Source organism: Leptonychotes weddellii, chromosome 9 (assembly GCF_054177405.1).
Source record: "Leptonychotes weddellii isolate Sample4059 chromosome 9, ASM5417740v2, whole genome shotgun sequence".
NCBI classification, from domain to species: domain Eukaryota; kingdom Metazoa; phylum Chordata; class Mammalia; order Carnivora; family Phocidae; genus Leptonychotes; species Leptonychotes weddellii.
The window spans coordinates 4,476,923-4,498,256 of NC_138377.1; the positions used below are offsets into that span (position 1 = coordinate 4,476,923).

General features: G+C 59.6%; 1 protein-coding gene across 3 annotated transcripts in view; it reads left to right on the top strand.

Moving 5' to 3' along the window:
• The window catches only part of CCDC85C (coiled-coil domain containing 85C), a 75,212-nt gene that overhangs the window by 38,545 nt on the left and 15,333 nt on the right, over positions 1–21,334 (top strand). For 2 of the 3 annotated variants that reach the window (XM_081829954.1, XM_081829955.1), the window contains exon 2: positions 16,973–17,010. In XM_081829954.1, coding sequence (XP_081686080.1) covers positions 16,973–17,010 — 38 coding nt within the window. Of the gene's footprint in view, positions 1–16,972; positions 17,047–21,334 lie in introns of all 3 variants that reach the window. The other variant, XM_081829953.1, reaches the window with a different exon arrangement.

The window sequence follows — 21,334 nt, forward strand, 5'->3', positions numbered from 1 at the left end:
CCGCGTCCAGGGTAGATAGCGAAGCTTAGTCCTGCCCTGATTTTTGCAATGGGAGGGCCCCGGCCACCCCCTGAGCCACTGGCCACGTGCTGAGCCACACCGAGGCCACTGGCTTGTCCCAGGGAGGGATGAGGTGCCTGTTAGTCTCCCTAAGGCCTCTGTGGGTCAGGGAACATGGGTCTCCCTGCCTCAACTTTGGGTCTGGGGTGGGTCTTTTCTCATCTGCCCTTTCAGAGGCTCTTCTGGTTGGGAGGTAACTGCCCATTCCTGGCCTCCACCTTGGCGTCCTGGCGGAGGTCATCCTCATCATTTGTTGCATTGGATGGAGCAGAACCTCAGCACCAAGAGGGGGACTTGATGGGCAGTGGCTCATAGGCTCCGTTGAAAAGAGCAGCAGAGCCCCCTCTCGAAGGCAGCCTGCTCTTGGGGAAAGCTCCGTGCTGTGTCCTGGTGCCCAGCCCAGGTGTAGGCAGCCCTACCTTGGCCAGGCTGTTTGGGCCTTGTAGTAGGAGGATCTCGCCAGGAGTGGAGAACTGTACCAGAGGCCACCCGGCCCAGCCCACTGTCCAGGCTGGGGCCACGTGGCGAGGAGTGGCAGGCCAGCAGTGAGCTGGCCTAGCTCCGAGAGGTTGCTGATGCTCCTACATGGTGCTGTCCCGGGGCATGTCAGCTGATGCTGCATGCTTGTGAGTTGTCCTAGCTGGACGGAGGGCTCTGGCCGTGGCTGCAGCAGGATGTGGTCCTGGCTAAGCCGGGGGTATCTCAGCCAGGAGCGTGGCTGTCTCCCTCGTAAGCTCTTTGGCCCTGGGGCTGGGGATAGCTGTTTGGCCTGCTCCGTGCAGCTAGAATCCCCCTGGGTCAGGGCTTGATTTCTCATCCTGGCTCTGTGACTCCCAGAGAGGCTCAGCTCCTCTCTGGACCTTGGTTTCTTTCTGTAGAAGGGATTTCTCAGGTTCCCATGGGCTCCAGCATTGTGACAGAGCCAGGCCGTGGCTGTTGATTAACCAAATTGTGCCCTTGTGGGGTGTGTGACCAGCATGGCCCTTTCTTTCTCCGGGCCATGGGGCCGGGTGGTGGGGCAGGACATGCTTTGAATGACTGAGCTTCCTCCAGGGCCCTTCTGAGAACGCTTTTCCCTTGTCCCCTCTTCTGCTGGGTTTAAATGTCCATGTGGAAGGGGCTTGGGCAGGACCCCCTGGATGTCCCTGGGGGTCAGAATTAGGAGTGCTGAGGGCCTGTCTGGCAGCTGGTGTGATGGAAGACCCTGGAATTGCTACATGAGGCCATAGTTCCTTACAGTGATCCTGCCGTGTGTGTGTGTGTGTGTGTGTGTGTGATCATCACTGTTTCACAGATGGGAAAGCTGAGACTCAGTGGGTTCACAGGCCGTCCTAGGATCTCCCAGCCCAGCCCCAGGCCTGACCCCGGCTGCCAAGTGTTTGAACTAAGATCCCTCCCACACTGCACGCGTGGGCAGGTGTGAGGACCGCGTGTGCCGGCCACCCACATGCACCTGCTCACCGGGACAGGAGGGCAGCCTTCAGCCACAACCACAGAGAGGCAGCTCTTCACCCAGAGCTCCTGGGGCCCCATCCCTGGTATGGAGGAGGCAGCTGGCTTGAGCGGCTCCTGCAAGGGGAGAAGAGAAGCTCCATGCTGTGTGCACAGGAGGGCTGAGGCATTTACTTACTTTTGAGAGGGACACGCATTTGTTAGAGACAGGAGGATTTGGAAAAGGAGCAAGAAAACCAAAACGCATGTCTAACCCAGTCCCCCAGATCCTGCTCTGAAGATTTTTCCTTTCTGGTTGAGCTGTTGGTTTTCTCCGCCGTTGCATGAGTGTTTGGGCTGCTGTTTATCTCGCCACAGGTTTAATGTGGAATCTGGCTTTTGTCGCTCAGCGCTGCATCAGACGCTTTCCTCTCTTGGTCTTCGCAAACCTTGTTAGTGTTGACAAAACATTCCTTCGGGTGGGCCAACCAGATGTTATGTACCTCTCGCCTGTCGCGGGACAAACATGGATGGTCTCCTGATGGTATGGGCAGCTCCCTCGTATCCCCGGCGCTGGCTTCGGCGGGCGCAGGTGCAGCTGGTGTGGGGCTGTGGCCGGGGCTCCGAGTTACCTCCGCGGACGTCACTCTGGGGGATGTGGCTGCATGGTGGTTGGGATGACAGTGTTGGTGCTGATACAGTGGGACTGGCCTTTGCTCAGCCTTTTCCCGTCTTGAAAACATCTCCAAGAGAAGGTGCATTGGTTTCCCGTGGCCGCCTCATTCCTTGATCGTTCTTGCCAGGTGCGTTCGCTTCTTCGTGTCTGCTCTGTTTTTCCTGAACTGAACACTTGGGCTCACTCACGTGGGGACCACCCCGGGGGTCAGCGCGAGCAGGTGGAGCACCGACCTGCTTGTCTGGACGCGGAGCTCTGCCGATCCGGCCCCAGTCCTGGCCACACACCGCTCGCTCTCTTCAGCCTCTTTCCTGCAGAGCTGTCCTGTGACATTTCATCAGAATTTTTAAGGAGTGGGGACCTGCCAGGTGTTTGGCTTTGTCTTACGTTGCCTCAGGATTGGAGTCGGTGTGTGCATTTGGGGCAGGGACCACGGATGAGGACGCCGAGGGGTCGCACGTCTGGTCTGGAGGCACCTGGCTGGTCCCAGCAGACTTGGATCTGTTGGGTTCGGAGGTTTCCGGAAGGACCCCCCGCTGTGAGGCGAGAGCAGTAGATCTTTGTGGCTAATAGATAACCCGTGGGGGCACGTTGAGACGGCCGTGTCCTGGTCCTCACTGGACCCTCGTGTGCCGGGCTGGCATCTGCTGGTTGTCACTCCGGCCTGTGAGTGGGGACTTCTGGCTCTCTCTTCCCTTCTACACTTAGCAGTTGGCGTTCTGCCGGGAGGGCCTCCCCCCTCTCCACGGCGGGCATGTGTGCATGTCGTTTTTATCAGTGTGGACACAGGGATCCTTATTTTATCCAACGTGGTTGTAGTCCCCTGCTCTCATTAGGATCGTCATGGTCACCTTGCTTGGGACAGACTGCTGGCTGCAGGCCAGAGAGGAGAGGGAGTTGGAATTTGACGTGTCCTCACAGGGTCAGTGTGGGGCCCAGGGTACCCGCTCTCGTCCTGGCCGTGCCACGGGATGGCCTGTGACCTCAGACAAGTGGGGCGAATACTCTGGGGTCCCAGGTTGGCCCTGATGTCAGAAGGGGAGGTTGGACAGGCTGAGCTTGAAGGCCTCTTTGTCCTGACCGCCCTCCGAGCTCCCCTCGGGGTCCCCCGCCAGGCCTTGTGCTGCTCTTCTGCTGAGACCTGGAGTTGGCTGTGGGGCAGTTCCTGGTGGCCAGCAGTCACCTGTCACCCGTGGGGTGATGACACACTCCTGAGCGCCCCACGCCACTCCCTCCCTTCCTCCTGGCTCTTCACCTGCTGGGGGCAGGGAGGTTGGGGGGGGGGGGCCTTGTCTGCAAGACAGAGGCCTGTTTGTTTATTCTAGTTAGTAACCAGACATTGACCTCACCCTGGCACCAAGTCTCCTGACCTTCGGGTCTGTTCTCGTTCCTATCTTCCTTCAAGAAACACAGCTGCGTGGGCATGTGGCATGCAGCCGTGGCCTGCGCCCACCATGCCCACCACGCCCACCATGCCCACCCATGCCTACCTGTGCCGGAAGGACCCTTGGAGGCTTTCAACTCCCTCGTTGTACAGAGGGGTGTTCCAGGTCCCAGAGAAGGCAGGGGCAAGTGGTGACACGGCCAGAGCTGGAGCTCAGGCCCCCGGTGCTCCGAGTGCGTCCCTGACGGCAGGTGCTTGGGTGTCCGGGAGCCCTTCTTACAGTGCTCAGCTTCCCCGGTCACGTCTCCCAGCCCCAGGTGGGTGTTTGACCCTGTGGAAAGGACTAACGATTCCTGCTGTGTCTGAGGGCAGGGCTTCGAGGATCAAGAGCAAGGTGCAAGGGTGTGAGGGTTGCGAACCTTCCCCAGGCATCAGGAGGCTGCAGCAACGGCTAAGGGGTGTGCCTGGACCCTGGGCCTGGGTCCTGGGCTGCCGAGGCTGGCGGGGGCTGGGCGTCTGTCCAGCAGTGTGGGCTCCGCCAGAGGCGCCATGAGAGAGCTTTTGCGTGGGGCCAGCCAGCACTCCTTCTGCAGGTGCAGGAGGAGCGACACTGGGGAGGACACCGCTGGGGCGTTCAGGCAGGAAGACAGTAGGGACAGCTTCATAAGCAACGGGAACAAGACTGCTCCATGGTCCCAGGTGGCGGGGGAGGTGGGGTCTGCCTACAGGTGCTCAGCACGCAGTCACAGAGTCACCAGGTGCCACCTGGAGGGGCGCCCAGTGTGGGCTTCCTCCAAAGGATGGCTCTGAGAACGAGGCCTCCGTCTAAGATGGTGACGCCCAGACCCCGGGGGAAGTCCCTTGCTCAAGTGGCAGGAGGGGATTCGAACTCCAAGCTTGTGATTGGAAAGGCTGTGGAGGGACTAGTGAGAATTGTCAACTGCCCTCCAAATTCCTGAGCTGCCGTGGCATGGCCTGGGTATTCCAGAATCCTCCTGGCAGCCCGTGAGGGGGCATCACTCCTTCCTTTACAGATGGCGATGCAGAGGCTCAGAGACGTTGATTCCCTGGTGCGAGGTCACACAGCTGTGAATACGCAGAGGCCCAGCTGACCCCCCTCCTCTCCTGACCTTTGACTCCGGCTCTGCCAGGGGAGGTCACTCTTCCACTGAGGGTCCCCGCCCCGGCCCGTGCTCAGCGGCCAGGGGTAACCAAGCGCCCGGCCAGCAGGACAGTTGGCTTTACAACCAAAGGGGACTCCGTGTTTGCTTCAAATACCCTACCAGTGTGCCTTGACTCAATCGGATTCACACTCCACTTCCTAAGGTCTGTGGTGATAGCCAGCCTTCGCTGGATCTGACAACGAGGCAGGTGCTGTGGGCCTGGGTGAGCCAGTGGAGGTGGGAGGCCCGGGTGGCGCCACTGTCCCCGCGGGTCATCCTGGTGGCCTGGAAGCCCCGGCTCGCCACTCCTTCCCATCAAGGTCGTGCCGTCCTCGTGTGGGCAGTGGGGCAGACGGGCTGGTTTTACTGAGCGCCCACCGAGCTCCCGGCCCCGTGCCAGGGGCTTTCGGACCTGCTGCCTCGGTCAGACCTCACGGCAGCCTCCCAAGCTCGGTTTTTATCCCATTTTTAAGTGACACACAGGCTCTGCGAGCCTAGGTGAGTCAGCTAAGGTCACGGCCCGCCTCTTGGTTCCTGTGGCTGCCGCACGTTGGCATCTTGTCTTTGGTTCCCGAGGTCAGCAGTGCTGAAGTCCGGGCGTCAGTGGGCTACGCTCTTCCCCGGGGCCCTGAGGGGAGGCTCTGCTCTCCTGCCTTCTCCAGGAGGCACTGCTCGCTAGCGGCCCCTTCCCCATCTTCCGAGCCAGCAGCCAGCTTTCCCTCCCTGCGTGGTCACACCGCCCTGTGACCGCAGCGGGGAACGCCTTCCCAGGCTCCGGGACCGGGGTTCAGGTGTGGGCACCTTTGGGGGGGACGGTCATCTGCTGAGTACATGTCACTAGCCCAGGCTTCGATCTTCATCCCCAACGAGTCCCCTGTGACTTCACATGGGAAAGTCGAGGCCACGTGGACGGTGCTGCTGGGGCCGGGACCCTTGACCCGGGTCCTCCCGCACACCACTCTGCCTCTCGCTGCAGGACCCTCGGCAGCGGAGGTGGTCATGTGCACATGGCCGGCCTAGTTCTTTCCCTTTGTGACACGCCCCGGGCTCGGGAGGGGTTGGGCCCTCCGGCCGCTGGAGGAGCACCACCTCCCCAGGACTTGGTGGGGGGAGTGGTGGCGCCTTTAAGCCGGTGATCCTTCGGTCAGTCTTCATCCTGCTGGGGGTTTTATGTGAAATGGGAAATGCGGTTTGCTGTCCCCATGCCAAGTGTGTGTCATTTCTAACTGGGCGGGTCCTCACTGCCCCGCCTAATTGCAGGGACGCTGTCTTGCAGGGGTTCTGAGTCGCTTCGCTCCCGTCCTGCCCTGAGAGCTGCCCCCTGGGTCATTTGGGACTCTTGCCCCCATTTCTCAGGGGCCTAATAGGAGGGGGCTTGTCCAAGGCCACAGAGCAGGTGGGGCAAAGGGGTCCGCTCTTGTCCCCTAACTATGTGCAGGAGGGTGACTTCCGCCTGTCAGCCTCTCCATCCTGTGGACCCCTCCCCTCCCCGTGGGCTCCTGACCTGCCGAGGTTGGACTGCTCCCATGGGGTGGGGGTGGCACTCAAGGAGCCTATGGCCAGGGGTGTTTGGGGGCCTTCCGGAAGCAGCCTGGTCACCGGGAGCCAGGGAGGGGGTGTGCTGACATCAGGGGTTTGCAGTGTCTCTCCTGGAGGGTCTGTTGTGCTGCCCTGACTTTTTTCCTTTTACTTAAAAAGCATTATTTTTTTTTTTGTTAGGAATTCTATAAAAAGCAACAAGCTTGGACAATAATGAGACAGCTGTTCATTCCACTGCCTACCTTTGTTAGATTGTCAGCAAGAATGCATGTTAGCTCCAGAGCCTTTTCTTTCAAGAAATAAAGTGTTAACAGGTGGAGACGAGGTGCGCGTGTGTGTCCCCCCCTCCCCCCGCACCCCGAGAGACCCTCAGCCTGGAATTCAGGGCCCATCATTCTCCTGCAGAGCTTTTTACTTCTCTTGTCGGTCACAGATCCATGAAGGATGTGTGATGATGAGACTTTGCAGGAACGATGTCCTCTCTACACGTGTCCCTCAGCTACTTGCCCCCTGTGTTTTTGAGACCTGTCCTCGTTCATACCTCTAGCTCTTTTGTTTGTACCTCTACTGTTTTGTTGTTGGTTGAAACCAGTTTATCCTGTTTTCCAGGAAGACATTTAGGGGGTTTCCAGTTTTTCGCTGCCCCAGCGGGTGCTGGGGATGCGCTCTCGTTCCGTCTCCTCCCCCACCTGTGCTGGGCATCCACGGGGGCGCGTGCGTCTTCTAGAGCAGGGAGCCACGCCAGGCTGCCCTCCAATCTGCTGCGCCGGTGGGCACCCCGCGTCCCCGGGTTCTTCAGTGCTCACCATCGCCAAGTTCCCATGTGACTCTCTGCTGTCTTCTTGTCTTCATTTGCATTTCCCTGGTGACGCCCGCAGTCAGGCATCCCCTGGCATATTTCCGCCTGTGACTCACCTTCCGTGAAGTCCTCACGTATTTCCTTACTGATTTGTAGGAGTTCAGTGTGTATTCTGTGCGACCCTCTGTCCGCTCTGGGCCGGACTTGCGCACAGCCCTTCCCGGACGGCAGCCGTTCTCCTGATGGTGCCCACAGATCCGCTGTCCGCTGTCGGGCGGGGCTGTAATCCTCAAACAGCCTTGACAACCTTTCCCTTGATGGTTTGTTCTTTTTGTGTCTTGATTGAGAAAGCCTTTTTACCTGGAAGCGGAAGTTGTTCTTTTTAGTAACTGCTGCACTGAGACCAAGTTCACATGGTTTATATGTGTGTATAGGACAGTGTACAACTCAGCGTTGTTGGGTATTTCACAGAGTTGCACAGCCATCAAAACTGATTCCAGAGCACTATCATCACCCCAGGAAGAGGCTGTACTCGCTCGTTGTCATTCCCCAGTCCTCCTTCCGCATAGCCCCTGGCACCACCGATCGACCCTCTGTCTCTGCCTTTGCCTGTTCTGGACATTTCATATATGTGAAGTCCTACAGTATGTGGTGTTTTGCGATCGGCTTCTTCCCTGTAGCGTCAGGTTGTTAAGGTTCATTCCACATGTTGTAGCATGTGTCAGAAAGGCCCCAATTTTAAATTTGTTCTTTCGCGTAGAACTCTTCTGACCCTGTTGGAACTGCTTTCCGTGTGTGGTGTGAGGTTGGGATCAAATTTTGTTCTAGAGAGCGGCCAGGCAGTTGCTGCAGATCTGCTCATGAAACACTCCGTCTCTCCCTGACGTGGGCCACATGGCAGGCGTGCGAGCTTCTCTGGTTCTGGTTCCTGTCTGTCCCCTTCTCCACCCCCCCCCCACCACGTGGCTTTGGTGTCTTTCCATGGAGTCTATTCCACACGGAGCTCTCTGGACTCCCACCATCCTGCAGTCCCACCACGTGGCTCGTGATAATTCTTGTTTTCACTGAACCAGTGAAGCACTGACCAGACGTGACGCTGCTACCTGAGGTAACCGCCTGGAGCCCCGCACCTTCTCTTGCTCTGGAGCCTTGGAGCCCCGCCGTTGCTTCTCATGCATAGGGTGAAGTGCTTGCCAAGACCAGACCTCCCGCCTCACCTCCGGCCCCCCTGTGTCTGGGAACAGGGATCCCCTGGGTCTGATGACCCCGCCACACCTAGATTTTCCCAGTTTCCTGAGCTGGCCCCATTGGCCACACATTGCCACTTCTGCACGTGCCTGGAGTCCCCTGGTGTCCTGCCCCCACCAATGCCTCCCCACTGTTCCTGCCTCCTCTGAAGGACAGTTGGCCCCATCACACAGGGCCTGGCACTCAGTAGACATCTGCTTGACATCGAATGATGAAAGCAAAAGCCCTCCTTCCTGAAACTAGTGTATATCTCCCTTTCTTGCTACTGAGGGGCTTGGTGCATAGATTTTGGGGCTCAGTAAATATGGGGTTCCCAGCCTTGCATGTGTGTTAGAATCACCCAGAGGGCATCTAAAATGCATATGGACATCCAGGCGCCTCCCCTGGAGTCTAATACCATTGGTCTCATGGGGGAGGAGATCAGATGTTAAAAAGTCCCCAGGGGGTGTAGACGGAGCCATGCTGAGAGCCACTGGGCCAGGTGTGACTTGACCTCGGTGTGGCTAGGTGACCCTGCCAGGCAGGCTGGTAGACTTCCATTCTTTGCCTCTACCGGTAATTTCCAATCATTCAGAGTCAAATCCCGGTTGCTGGGGGAGGAGACTGTGAAAGTGCCCTGTTAGTTTCTGGGCATGAAATTAACAGGAAGGGGATTCTTTTCCCCCTCTTCTCCTCTGGCTGGAAACAATGGCACAGTTTCAGTTGGAATTGCCGGGTTTCTCAGGCACCAGACGGAGATATGAGGTTGAGTGTTTGGGCTGAGAACACCAGAGGCTACCAGGCAGATCCAAACTGGGCCTGTTCTCAGTCAGCTAAGTTGGACACAGCCCCCTTGAGATTGCAGTGTAGGGGGGGCCTTGTGGTTTTCCCTGGAATTAAATGCCAGGCACCCCTAAGCAGGGTGCTGATCCACCGGGGCCCCTGGAGCTTTGCATGAAGCACACAAAGGGGCAGATAGGTAGCCAGGGGACAGCCATGGGTCTCAGGAGAGGCTGAGTGGCAAGCATGGAGAGATCCCAGGTTTCATTAACACAACTTTGGTTTTCTCAGTGCCAGTTAATTTTCTTTCTTCTGTGGATGGAGAGGGTGGGGCTCCTGTTTGGCCATTCCGTTTCATCTCTTGAGTTGGTGGGGCGGGATTTAAGGTTTCTGTGATCCCGCCTGTCGGTTGGGAGGTGGAATCAGGGGAGGGGCCTGGTGCCAGCCTCTTGGCCCAGAGGCTGCTGGGCGAGTGTTTTCACTGTGTGACTTGGGGCTTGATACTTAACCTCTCTGAGGCTCAGGCTCCTCTTCACTCAACAGGGATAGTAATAACAGGGCCTCTCTCATCAGCTTGGTGGGAGGATTACATGGAGTGACGGCTGGGGTTTTTGCTAGATGCCTAATGGCACCTAGTAGATGGTCAGTAAAATTTGTGTGGCCAGTGGGAGAACAGGTTACCTCCCTTCTCAGTGCCCTGCGTGGGCGTGAGAACTCTGTCCTACATCCAGGGCTCTGGAAGTCGTTGCTGAGCTTGTGGCCGGCTGCCTTGGCCCGGGCCCCTCTACATGCTCAGGTGGGTGGCCGAACAGAGGAGGGGGCAGCAGGGGCCAAGGTGCCCAGCCCTCCCAGCCTCCCTGGCTCAGTGTGGCTGCCCCTGGGAGGTGTCCTCACGGGAACCTGATGTTCCCCTGATATGCCTCCCTCAGCTCTCTCGTCCTCATCCATAAATAATACGTGTCTCACATTTAGCCCGCGCCTCCTGGAGCCTCAGTGTGTGCCAGGAAGCAGATGCTGATGGGCATCGGCTCAGATGCTCCTGAGCCTGCCTGCCACCGTCCCACGTCCGCGGCTTTGCTCACGCTGTGCCCTGCTCAGACTTGCCTTCCATCCCCACTGTGCTGATCTGCCTGTCAGAGTCCTGCTTGCTCTTCAAGGCTCAGCTCAGATGCCGCCTCCTGCAGGAAGGAGCCCCTGATTTCTCCCTGTCAGCACATCGTTGCCCTCTGCCCCCTCCCCCAGGCTGTACTTCTTCAACTCTTTGCCCTTCAGCAAATACGGTTATTCCCGCAGCTCCTTTGTTAGGCGGAGGGACCCTCACAGAGGGGGGCCATGCCCTTGGACAAGCAGGTGTGGCTGCTGGCCCTGCTGGTGCCTGGCTCTGTGAGCTTGGGCAGACCCATTCACTCTGCGAGCATCCTTCTCCTCTATAGGCCAGGCTTTCTGCCACCCTCCTGGCAGGGTCCCTGGGAGGGGCAGAGTGAGTGCACTGCACTGGGGTCAGAAGCAGCTTCTCATGCCTCCTCACCTGCGTCAGGAGCCTTCAGCACTCCAGGGGCTTCTGTCCAGCACAGGATGCCCAGCAGAGGCCCAGGGTCCAGGGAGTAGGTGGGCTTGGGGTTAGAACATGCTCCAAGTCCTTTAAGGAGATGGACCATTTCCAGCTTCTGCTGGATCGGTGTCTGGGGCCTTGTCGAGGGACACCTAAAAGTGCCCTGGGTCAAGGGTGAGGGCAGCTGAGCGGGCGGCTCCAAGACCTGCTGAGCCTGGCCTGTGGGCAGGGTGGGGGGACAGAAGCCACTTGGGGACTGAGCATGGGCCAGCAGGACCGGGTCCCGCAGGAAGTGTGGTCTTTGCTGCTTCTCTAGAGCCCAGGGCTGCACTGAGCCACTGAGCCAGAGGGAAGGCAAGGCCTCTGGAGAGAGAAGCGGCGAAACCAGCTTACGGGGAAGCAGATGCCTTCAGGAGCTGCGTCCATCCGCTGGGGGCAGAGATGGAAGCCCGGAATGATGAGGGAGCTTCTGTTTGATGAGGCCCTTCTGCCCCGATGGATGGAGCCGCCGGCCCTGGCGCCAAAGTGGAAGGAGGAGAGAATTGAATCCCCTGAGTGGTAGTGTGGAAACGTCAGCCACCCCCACGGAGGAGGACCGGGGCGGGGTGCGCCCGGGTCTCCTGCTAATGACCTGCCACAAAGCTCCTGTCCCCAAGACCTTGTGGGCAGCCCCGCTCAGCGGGAGGAGGCCAGAGACTTGGAAGGGGACACAGCTGGTGGGCCAGGCCTTGTGTGTCACTGTGCGTCATCGTGCAGCCCCCCCTTCCAGCCCCCACTGCTTCCTCTGGGGGGAGGGGCTCGTATTTTCTCCTAAGCGGTGACAGACACGATTGGCGCTCTGTGCAGATCCCCGTGGCACTTCCTGCTTCTGTGTCCACTGCCCGCGCCACCTGCCAGTACCCGCCTCTGCCTGGGAGCCCTTCCTGTGCACTCCCCAGCGGGGCACTGCTGGGGCTTCACCCCTGTCCCCCACGAGCAGCCCCCCTAGTGAGCCCTGGGGCAGGTGGGCTAACTCCGAGCCCCCCGGAGCCCCCCGGCAGACTGAAATCACTTTCATCCGCTCCTTCTGTTCCCCGCCTCGCCTCCCACTCCCCTACCTGGGCTTCCCAGGGTCACCCCCCACACCCCGCGTGTCCTTGAATGCCCTGCCTCACCCCGGCTAACATGTGAGCTCCTGGTGTGGCCGGCCATTGCTGCTGAGGGACATTCTGAGCAGCACTTGCTCTTTGCACCCGGGATGCTCTGCCTTCTGTGTCTTTGGCAGTCCCTCGTCGGGGTGTTCTGTGTGGGGTGTGGGTGCTGTGTTTCAGGCTGAGTACCTGCTGCTGGTGGGAGCTTGTAGGATAGGGAACTGACCCGCCGGCAGGATGTGTTCCTGTTAGATCTTCAGGCTTTTCCTGAGCGAAAAGGCTTTTCCTTTTGCCTAGTGCAGAGTTGGTGAGGAGGGTTTCCAGGGCTGATTGGATGTGACCTCCTCTGGCTCCCACGTTCTTACCGTTTGGACTAACAGTGAGGCTGAGGCCACACTGCCTACCTGGGGAGGCTGTCAGGGTGGGGGAGATGTGACCCGACCCCAGACTCAGCCTCTGAGAAGGGAGGGTAGACTGGTGGTCTGCACCTGTGAGGGGAGCTTGCAGACCTGTGGGCTCTGTGAGTCCCTCCCATCCTCGGGCTGCAGAGCCCTCCACCCTCCCCGGGGAACACAGGATCCTCAAGGAGGCCGAAGCTAGGCTGACATTCTGGCTCTTGAAAGCAAGAATATTGCAGGCCCCGACCCCTTGCCGCCACCCCCTCCCCCCCCAGATGGAAACTGGATTGTGAATCCTCCAGAATTAGTCCGGGGGGGCCTGGGGAAGGTCTGAGGGGACACATTGGCTGGCCCATCCTGGGGTCCCTTCTACCTCCTTCATTTTCCCCGCAAGCAGCCAAGCCGAAAAATGATGCATACCTCCCTTGGGGCCCCGTTCCTCACCACTGCAAACCCTGGGATTAATTTAATTACACGCTCATCTCTGAGAGGCTGGGGCTCAGAGGCGCCCAGTGTGATCACGAGTTGCTCAAGGCTGCTGGGAGAAGGCCCATCTTGCAGCCACCCTGCCCTGCCGCAGGACACCCGCTCTGACCCACGGGCGACATGATGTCTGGCTCCTGGGCTCCTGGCAGGCGCAGAGCCTGGTCTGGGGAGTTGAATGTGGCAGAAGAAGAGGAGGCTTCTCTAGGACATTGGGGGACAGCCTCAAATCCTTTTCAGATCCGCTGGAATGGGCAGACTCCGGCTGGCCCCGGGCCTCGGGAAAGGCCCCGGCACCAGAGCTGGGAGAACTCTGATGGGCACCCTTCTGCTTCCGTGGTGTCAGTGGGTGGCTTGGCACTATGCCAGTGCAATAATTTAATCCTTTCTTTTTTTTTTTTAAATAAGCGAAAGATTTTTTTTCCCTATTTTGGAAGTAGATTATTTGAAAATTAGCAAGAAAGGGTGTGAATGAATTAAGAACTCCCTTGTTCCCTCATGTGAGCAGCGCCACCATCAACATTTCCACGTGCCTCCTTCTGGAATTCACTTCAACACACAGATATTTTTAAACGTTGAGAGCAGTTCTACTTCTCGTTTTGTGTCCAGTGCTTTCCACCGGTGTGTGAAGGTTTTTCCTTATTGTCGAGAAGAGAAACCCTTCCTGAATATCCTTTGAGTGACAGGGTATACTCCTCTGCTTCTCTTGGACAAATAGTTATTTCCATTTCTGGCTGCTGCTGCTACACCATCTTTTTTTTTTTTTATTTTAAGGATTTATATTTATTTATTCATGAGAGAGAGAGAGAGAGACAGAGGGAGAAGCAGGCTCCCAAGTAGCAGAGAGCCCGATGCGGGACTCGATCCCAGGACCCTGGGATCATGACCTGAGCCGAAGGCAGACGCTTAACCATCTGAGCCACCCAGGCGCCCTGCTACACCATCTTTATAATTAGAATTCATTCTTTAGGGTAGATTTCTTTGGAAGTACCGGGTGATTTAAAATATTTCAAGGCCTCCTCTCTTGTTTGGAAATTAGAAAGAAAAGTCCACCGAAGCCTGGTGGTGTGAAGTGGACTTTGTTCTCCATAGCTGCTTGGAGTTTGGGGCAAACGGACACCGGCGGGTTGAGCAAGGACAGCACCTTGGCCGGTGTCCACGTGTGGCCTCTGAGGGAGGACAGCCGGCCCGTGGGCCCTGAGGACCGGTCCTGACGGCAGTGGGTGGGCAGGTGGTCTGTTGCTGGGTCATTTGTCCCCCATAGCATTGCCTCTGCCCCTTCTCCTGGCCCTGGCCCTGGACCCACTCTGCTGTCCTCTCTGCCATCCTGGGGAGTGTGGCGGACCCTGCTGGGGCCAAGGGCGCTGAGGCTGGTGGGCACATCTGCTGACTCCATCCCGCTCCACGACTCTGACTGCAGTCTGACCAAGAAAGGAAATGCCGGGAGCTCCCGGTTGACCCCAGAGAAATTGGCAGAGGGAGCTAGAACTGTCCCCATACCGGGAAGCTGGGGGTGGGGGCAGGGGCCCCCCTTCCTATGACAGTGAGTGAGCTGATGGCCTGGCTGTGCACGGGTGACAGGTCCTCTCCTGAGTTCGGGGCTGTGCCTGGCAGCGCGGCCCACGGTGGGGGCTGTGGTGAGCGGTGGGGGGGGGGGGCGGCTTGTCGTGGCGCCCGAGGACTGGGCAGTTGCGGAGCGTCCCGGAGAGAGAGGCTTGCACAGGAACCATGGCTTCTTTCTGGGACCCGTGCCAACTTCTTTCAACCGCATGGTGCTGTCAGCTCTGCTCAGAGCAACCAGGCACTTGGGGTCCTGAGCACCGACCCGCAGGGGGAGCGGGATGGTGGGGAGAGGGTCTGGCAGGCTGGGCCCGGGGCTCCCAGCTCACCTGCCAGCAGGTGGGGGACCCCGGTCCTCTTGGCCTCCTCATCTGGAAAGTGGGGAGGATGCCTGCTGGACCCTCACCAGGTGGGTGGTGGGTCTTCCCTCCCCCACCGACCCCACCCAGGGGCAGACCACGCAGGGGTCCGCTAGTTATTTGGGTCTCCTTGTCTTAACGTGTGAGGATGAGAGAGCTGGGAGGATCTTTGTAGTTTTTGCCCACTGTTTCCCAGTCAGTGTTCTGGGGGACCCTTCCTGCTGACAGCATGAGGACCCAGAGAGGTGGGAAACCCCAGCTGCACCCTAACTCCGTCCCAATGCCCAGAGGGGCCTGGCACACCCTGAGCCATCAGGCCTGTTAGCGTGGGAGTGATGTGGGAAGGGATGTAGGGAGTGTCCGTCAGTCCCGGCTGGTTGAGAATGAACTGAGGCAGGAGGGCAGGGGGCAGGCACAGGGCATGGACTCTAGTGACCACCGGCTGAAGAAGGGTGCGAGGAATGCCTTTGTACAGCTGCGGCCACGGGGCTGGCCAGGGTCCCCTGCCCGGGCAGGTGGGATCTGCCCAGCGCCGGGCACGCATGCGGGGTCCAAGTGGGGAGGCCCTTGGGGTCACCCTCCTGGGGTCCAGCCCCCCCTCGCTGCTGCCCTGAGTTGTGCCGTGAACAAGCCCCTTCACGTCTCAGAACCTTGATTTCCTGGCTGTCAAAGGGAGCTCTGCAGAGCTGGGGGCTCGGTGAGGTGGCGTGGGGAGCAGCAGGCCCCCCCCCCCCCCACTGCCTGGTAGTCACCAGTGCCATCCCCGAGGCTGAGGGCGGCAGGCCTGGTGAGGAGTGGCCCTTCTCCCTCTCTAGAAGGCCGGCATTCCTGAGAGCTGACTGGTGCTGACTCTGGCCGGAGGAGCTGGTTGTGTAATTCCCCTGCAGCTAGTGGGTGGGCCCGGCCGCCCTCCCATTCCCGCCCCGGGCTGGGCTGATGCTCCCGGGCCTGGTCCAGGGCTGGGTGGGCGGAGCTCCTGAGGGTCCTTCCCCTGTGCTTGGAGAACAAAGTGCCCCACAGCGGGCAGCTCAGTGGGCAGAGGGGCACCTGTGTGTGAAAGCTGGGGTAGCCTCAGAGAATGGCCTTGCCGATGGCAGGCCCAGGCCGAGCTCCAGGGGAGGGAGGGCACGCCATTCTGGGGAGGGGGCCGCCCGCTGAGCACCAGTGGGGGAGGGGCACCACATCCGTGTCCCCAGGGGGCCGGGCTGTGTGCTGGGGTGGGCAGATCTTCATTTTCCCACCGATGCATGATAGTCCAGCTTGTTCTCTGACAGCACCCAATCCCTTTTAGCCCACCCCGGTGTGTTAAAAGTCCCGTGGGGTCCGTCTCCCAAGGCTGCAGTGTAGAGAGGTGGCTTTGGTCAAAGGTGTGGTGATTTCTGAGCCAAAGGGCTGGTGGTGGAACCGTGGAGACTCTGTCCTGTCGGGGGCAGGTGGGTGCAGTAGGGGAGCGGTGGCTGGCCCAGTGGATGGCGTGTAGGCCGGTGTCTGGGCCATGTGAACTCTGGCGAGGTGCTCATGTGGATGAGAGGCGCTAGCCTGTCCCTTACCGGGTGGCTGCAGACCAGGCAGGGAGGTGCCCCGTGCATCCAGGTGGGACCTGACTGCCCACCTGCACGACCGCACCTGTCAAGATGGTTTGGTCCCCTTGCCTTTCCTGTTCTGTGGTCCACATCCGTCTCCTGGCCCCTCTGCTCTGTTGCCCTGGGCTCCCACCTTGGTAGTCTCCCTCATCCCAGCCTGGCCTGCAGGGACTTAGTCCTTGCTTTTCTCCTCTGCCGGCCCAGCCGATCTCTAGCCTGCTGGGGAGGCAGGACCAGGGCTCTGGGAGTCCGGGTGGTGGAATTTTGCCTGCCTTTCTGATGTGATTGTAAAACAGGTCAGTGTGGTGAGGGAGGGTGGATTTCAGAAACCCTGCTGCATTCCGAAACTGGGGGTGCATGGTTGGGGAGTGTGTCACTGGCTTGGCCCAGTACCCGGCTCCCGGCTGCTCTCGTCAGTAGAGTCCTTCCAGAATGATGGTGTCTCACTTGCATTATGTACCCCCTGCTCCCGCCCCAGCTGTGAATTGTTTAGTAGAAGTTCCTGTGTGTTAGGCAGGGGGGAGCAGAGGAACCCTGGATGCTGACTCGGTATGCTCAGGAGACTCAGTTTCCCCATTGTGTTGGGGAGGGGGCTCCCTGGACCCCATTCCCTGCTGTGTGCTGCCCCCTGGCTGTGAGGGTCCTGTCAGGGGGATGTTTGGGAGCACTTTTTGGACGGGAAGTGTGACAGAGGCTGAGGGAATAGGCACAGGACAGGTGGTAAGGGAACCCCTCTCCTTTCTGCAGGTTCTGGAAACCCCGGCCCAGAGGCTTCAGTCAGGGTGTGGGTCTCTCACTGGAAACCGAGTCTGCCGCGATTAACGTGCTCCCCACTTGTGTCGTTACAGATCCCTCGTCCACCTACATCAGGCAGCTGGAGACCAAGGTGAGGCTGCTGGAGGGTGACAAGGCCCTCGTGCAGGTAGGCTGGCTGGGGGGAGACCGCGGGGGGCAGTGCCTACTGCACTCTGGGGGCCAGCGTGAGCCCTGCCCCTGACCCCCCGAGCCCCCGCCCACCTGTGTCCCAGCTTACCTGGGGCTCCCTTCCACCCTCACACCCATAGCTGCCCACCTGCCCCACTGCCATCCGAGGCAGCCCCTGGAACTTTGGGGTCATGGACCTTATCCTCACTCCATGGCCTTTGGGGTGTCCCCCGCTGGTCTGTGAGCCCCTCGGGCCAGTCCTGGGCCTGTCCCAGAGATGGTGTGGAATGCACAGTTGCTGAAGAAGGGGCTGCTTTGGCCCTCAGGCAGGCAGATCGAGGCCGGGGAGGGGCTGGCATGCCCCCACCCACACGGAGACCTCCCCCCTCCTGCATGCTGATCCTCTCCCGTCTGGGGCGCACTCTCCGCCCTCCTGGGCCTGGCTGGTGCCCACAGACAGATGAGGCTCTGTCTCATCCCCAGCACGTCCCCAGTGGGTTGGTGGGTTAGAGGCTGGAGGATGAGGGCAGTGCAGGGGGGAGGCCGGGCAGGGTAACAGCCAGAGCAGGGGGGACAGGCGGCTCTGTTCCTGCTGAGTGTGGCTGGAGCACGGGGGGGGGTCATGGTCATGACTGTCAGGACGAGGGCCTTCTCTGCTGCGGGTGGGGCGGGGATGGGAGGCTGTGGTCAGCCCCGCACGGGGTCCTGGGGGCCTGCCGGCTTGGCCAACCCCTCCAGCCTCTCTCTCCCTCATACCCATCCTGGGCTTGATCTCCCCTCCCCCTCCCCCGCCATGGCCCCCCCACCCCCCCAGCCAAGTGGCGGCCAGAATGCCCAGAGCGTTTCTCTGGGAACCAACCCCAGGGAGGGCTCAGCTGCCTGGCCCCGTTGCTAGGCGACCAGCAGGCTTGGCGCCACTGTCCTGCTCGGAAGCCCACGGCACCCTCTCTGCCCCTGGGCGGCTGCTGGGAGGCTCAGGGCCCAGGCACAGAGTACAACCCCCACCTCTGCAGTCCTGCGCCTCACCCCTACGTGGGCTGCGTGGGCAGTTCCCACAGCCTAGCAGGACTGGGCTGAGTACACGGTTCACCCCCGACTCCTCCACACCCCCAAGGCCACTGCACCCATGTTCAGGTGTGGAGCCAGGCATCGAATTGCAAGGCTGGTTCGGTGACTTTATATGGTTTCAGGTCCTGTGTGGCAGAAGGGCTTGGCCACAAGGCCTGCTGGCTCCTTTGGCTCCTCGGGGCTGGGGGGGTAGTGCCGGGAGGGGCTGGGTCTCATCTGGCTGGGGGCTGGGGCACCTTGCATTCCATGTGGGCCTGGCGTGGGCTGGGCTGCAGGAGCTGAGGCCGAAGTGATGCCAGGAGGAGTGGGGGTGGTGGGGGCCAGCATTAAGGTTCGGGGCCCTTTGCTTTGGAGCACGTACCTGTCCTGCTTGCTGCGGCCACTGGACAGCAGAATGAAGGCCAGGACCACGATCTGGACCCGAAGCCTTGGGTCAGTGGCCTCGTGAGTCTGTCCCCATCTGACTGTTCTTTGTTTCATGGTTCCCTTGGAGAAGCAGGTTGAGCGCCCAAAGCCCCGAATTCAGGATGCTGTGTGCCATGTTGTTCTGTGGTCCAACTGGGCATTGCTTGTGGCCCCTTTTCCACAAAGACAGGCGTGTCCCCAGCCCCGTGGCCCCTGCTGTCCCGGGCCACATTGTCCCATTGGGAAAATACACCCCAGTTCCCAGTGGTGGACCTGGCTGTGGACTTGGGGGAAATGTGCACACCATGGAGGGGTGGCCCTTCTATTCCTTCCTCCCTGGGGGCACCCCTGGTGTCACAAGGGAGGCCCCCCCATAGCTGTGCCCACTGGCCCCATGCCCACATGTAGAGAGGGGGAGGTTGTCAGGGGCCCTGTGTCTGGGCGTCAGGGCATGGCAGCTGTCTGCCCGCACCCCACCCCCAAGCCTGCTCAGACCTGCTCCCAGGGGTCAGACCTGGGGCCGTGGCCCGGAGGCAGCAGCAGTAGGGTTCTGTGCTCCATGCCTGGGCCGGGCCTGCTTGGCAAAGATGTCCATTAGATGGAGGGATGCAGAGCGTTGCCGGGATCCAGGCTTGCTGGCTGCGGGCGGTTAGACTGGGATTTGGGGACAAGAACGAGCTTTTTTCTGGCTTATGGCCAGTAGCGGGCAAGTACTGGGAGCTAAGCATCCAGCACAAAGGGCTGCAAGTGTCTTATTTCTCTGGTAGAACTTTCCTTTCTCGCTGAATGAACGAAGCCTCGCGAAGCCAAGCTGGTGTGATGGTAGCCGTGTGGGCTCGTGTGGGTCCTGGGGTTGGGGCACCCAGGACCCTTCCCTGGTCTCTTCCTCAGCGGGACTCTGCCCAGGGTCTCCCAGTGGGCGGGTGTTAGGTCCACACCCAGCATCCCAAGAAGGGGGCAGCCCCGTGGTGCTGGGGCCTTGGCCCCCGCAGTGCATTGTGCACCTGGCTGCAACAAGAGACTTGGCCCTCAACCTACAGTCCGCAAGAGCACCCGGGAGCTGTTGGCGGTGGCGGGATGTCTCCGGGGTCATGGGTGGGGCTCCTGCCACCTGCTGTCACCAGAGCTTGGCCTTGAGGGTGGGCCAGTGGTGCTGGCTGCAGAGGGGGGCGCCACTGTTCTGAGCCAAGCAGGAGAGGTGAGAGAGAGAGAGACAGAGAGGGGCCCCCCTGGCCTGCTCTTGGCTTCCTGGTGGCAACTCACACCTCACTTGCTTCTGGATTCCTGGGGCAGCTCAGATGGCACCACTCTGTTTGCTCACCTGGAAAATGGGCACTCACACACTTCGTGTGTAATTGACGGCTTTAGGGGTACAGGGGTGACCAGGCCCAGGCCTGAGCATCTCCTTGTCCCAGCTAGCAGGACTCATGTGCATAGGGGGCTGCGGCAGGCCCACGATGACGGTCCTGGCCTCATTCTAGGGGAGTCCAGGGAAGAAAGGGTTTACTTTTTCTTCTTCCTCAGGAGGAAGGCATGGCCTCCTACCGATAGCCTTCCCAACCACCCCTAGGGGGGCTCGGCACTTAGTCTGAGCTCTCAGCCCTGTGAGCTGCTAGTTGTTGTGATTCTCCCTTGGGGAGCTCGGCCCCCACGTCTGCTGGACTGTCAGGTACTCGGGTTGGGCTGCTGGCTCTCTGTGGTCACATCTGCCTCTCCAGCGCTTAGCACAGCTGGACTAGGTGGATACATCTTGGGGAGCCCCTGGCCATCCCCTACCCAGAGTCCGAGGCTGGGAGGGGAGGCTGGGTCTTGCCCAGAATAAGGAAGTTCTGCTTCACTGAGATAGTGAGCATGCCATCTTTGGAGGTAATCGAGGGATGGATGACCACGTTTGGGAATCCTGGAGAAAGAGAGAGATTCCTGCCGGGGGTGGGATTCTGGCCTGGACCTCATGGGCCTGGCTTGTCGGACTTGATTCTGGCACTTAAGTCTGGCCACCGAAATCAAATTGCACAGAAACCTCCAGCTCTGCAGAGAGTGGAGAGCACCTGCCTTTTGGCGAGAAGCGGGAGAGAGCAGGATTCGTCTTTGAACCACCTTCAGGGGACGTGGCTTCAGGGTTTGGGCAGGAGGGCGGCGAGCCTCTGCGGCCCCCACTTCCCGCTGCCCCCGCCGCTCCCCTCATGGCCTCTGTTTAACTCCAAAATGGCTTTAATTAAAAATGTGCCAGCGCGTTCACAGAAGTAAATTACTATATTGCAGTTCGTATTTTCTTTTCTTGCGTTGGCTTTAAAATTTCGTCAACACAGCTGCTTCCTCCGTGATGATTCATTTCGGGCCCCCCCCTCGCACACGTTAGTATTTTTCTTGGGGATTCTGTGCCCGGCTGGGCTGCGCTGGGCTGGGGGCAGCTGGCATTGACGCTGGGGCCTGGCTCCTTCGGTTCCCGCGGTTCCCTCCCCTGCTGGGCTGAGAAATGAAGCCTCCGTGTTTGCCCAGGAGCTGGCTTTTCATTTTTTTTTATTTATTTTTTTATTCTTATGTTAATCACCATACATTACATCATTAGTTTTTGATGTAGTGTTCCGTGATTCATTGTTTGTGCATAACACCCAGTGCTCCATGCAGAACGTGCCCTCCTCAATACCCACCACCAGGCTAACCCATCCTCCCACCCCCCTCCCCTCTAGAACCCTCAGTTTGTTTTTCAGAGTCCATCTTCTCTCATGGTTCGTCCACCCCTCCGATTTCCCCGGCTTCATTCTTCCCCTCCTGCTACCTTCTTCTTCTTCTTCTTTTTTTTTTTTCTTAAC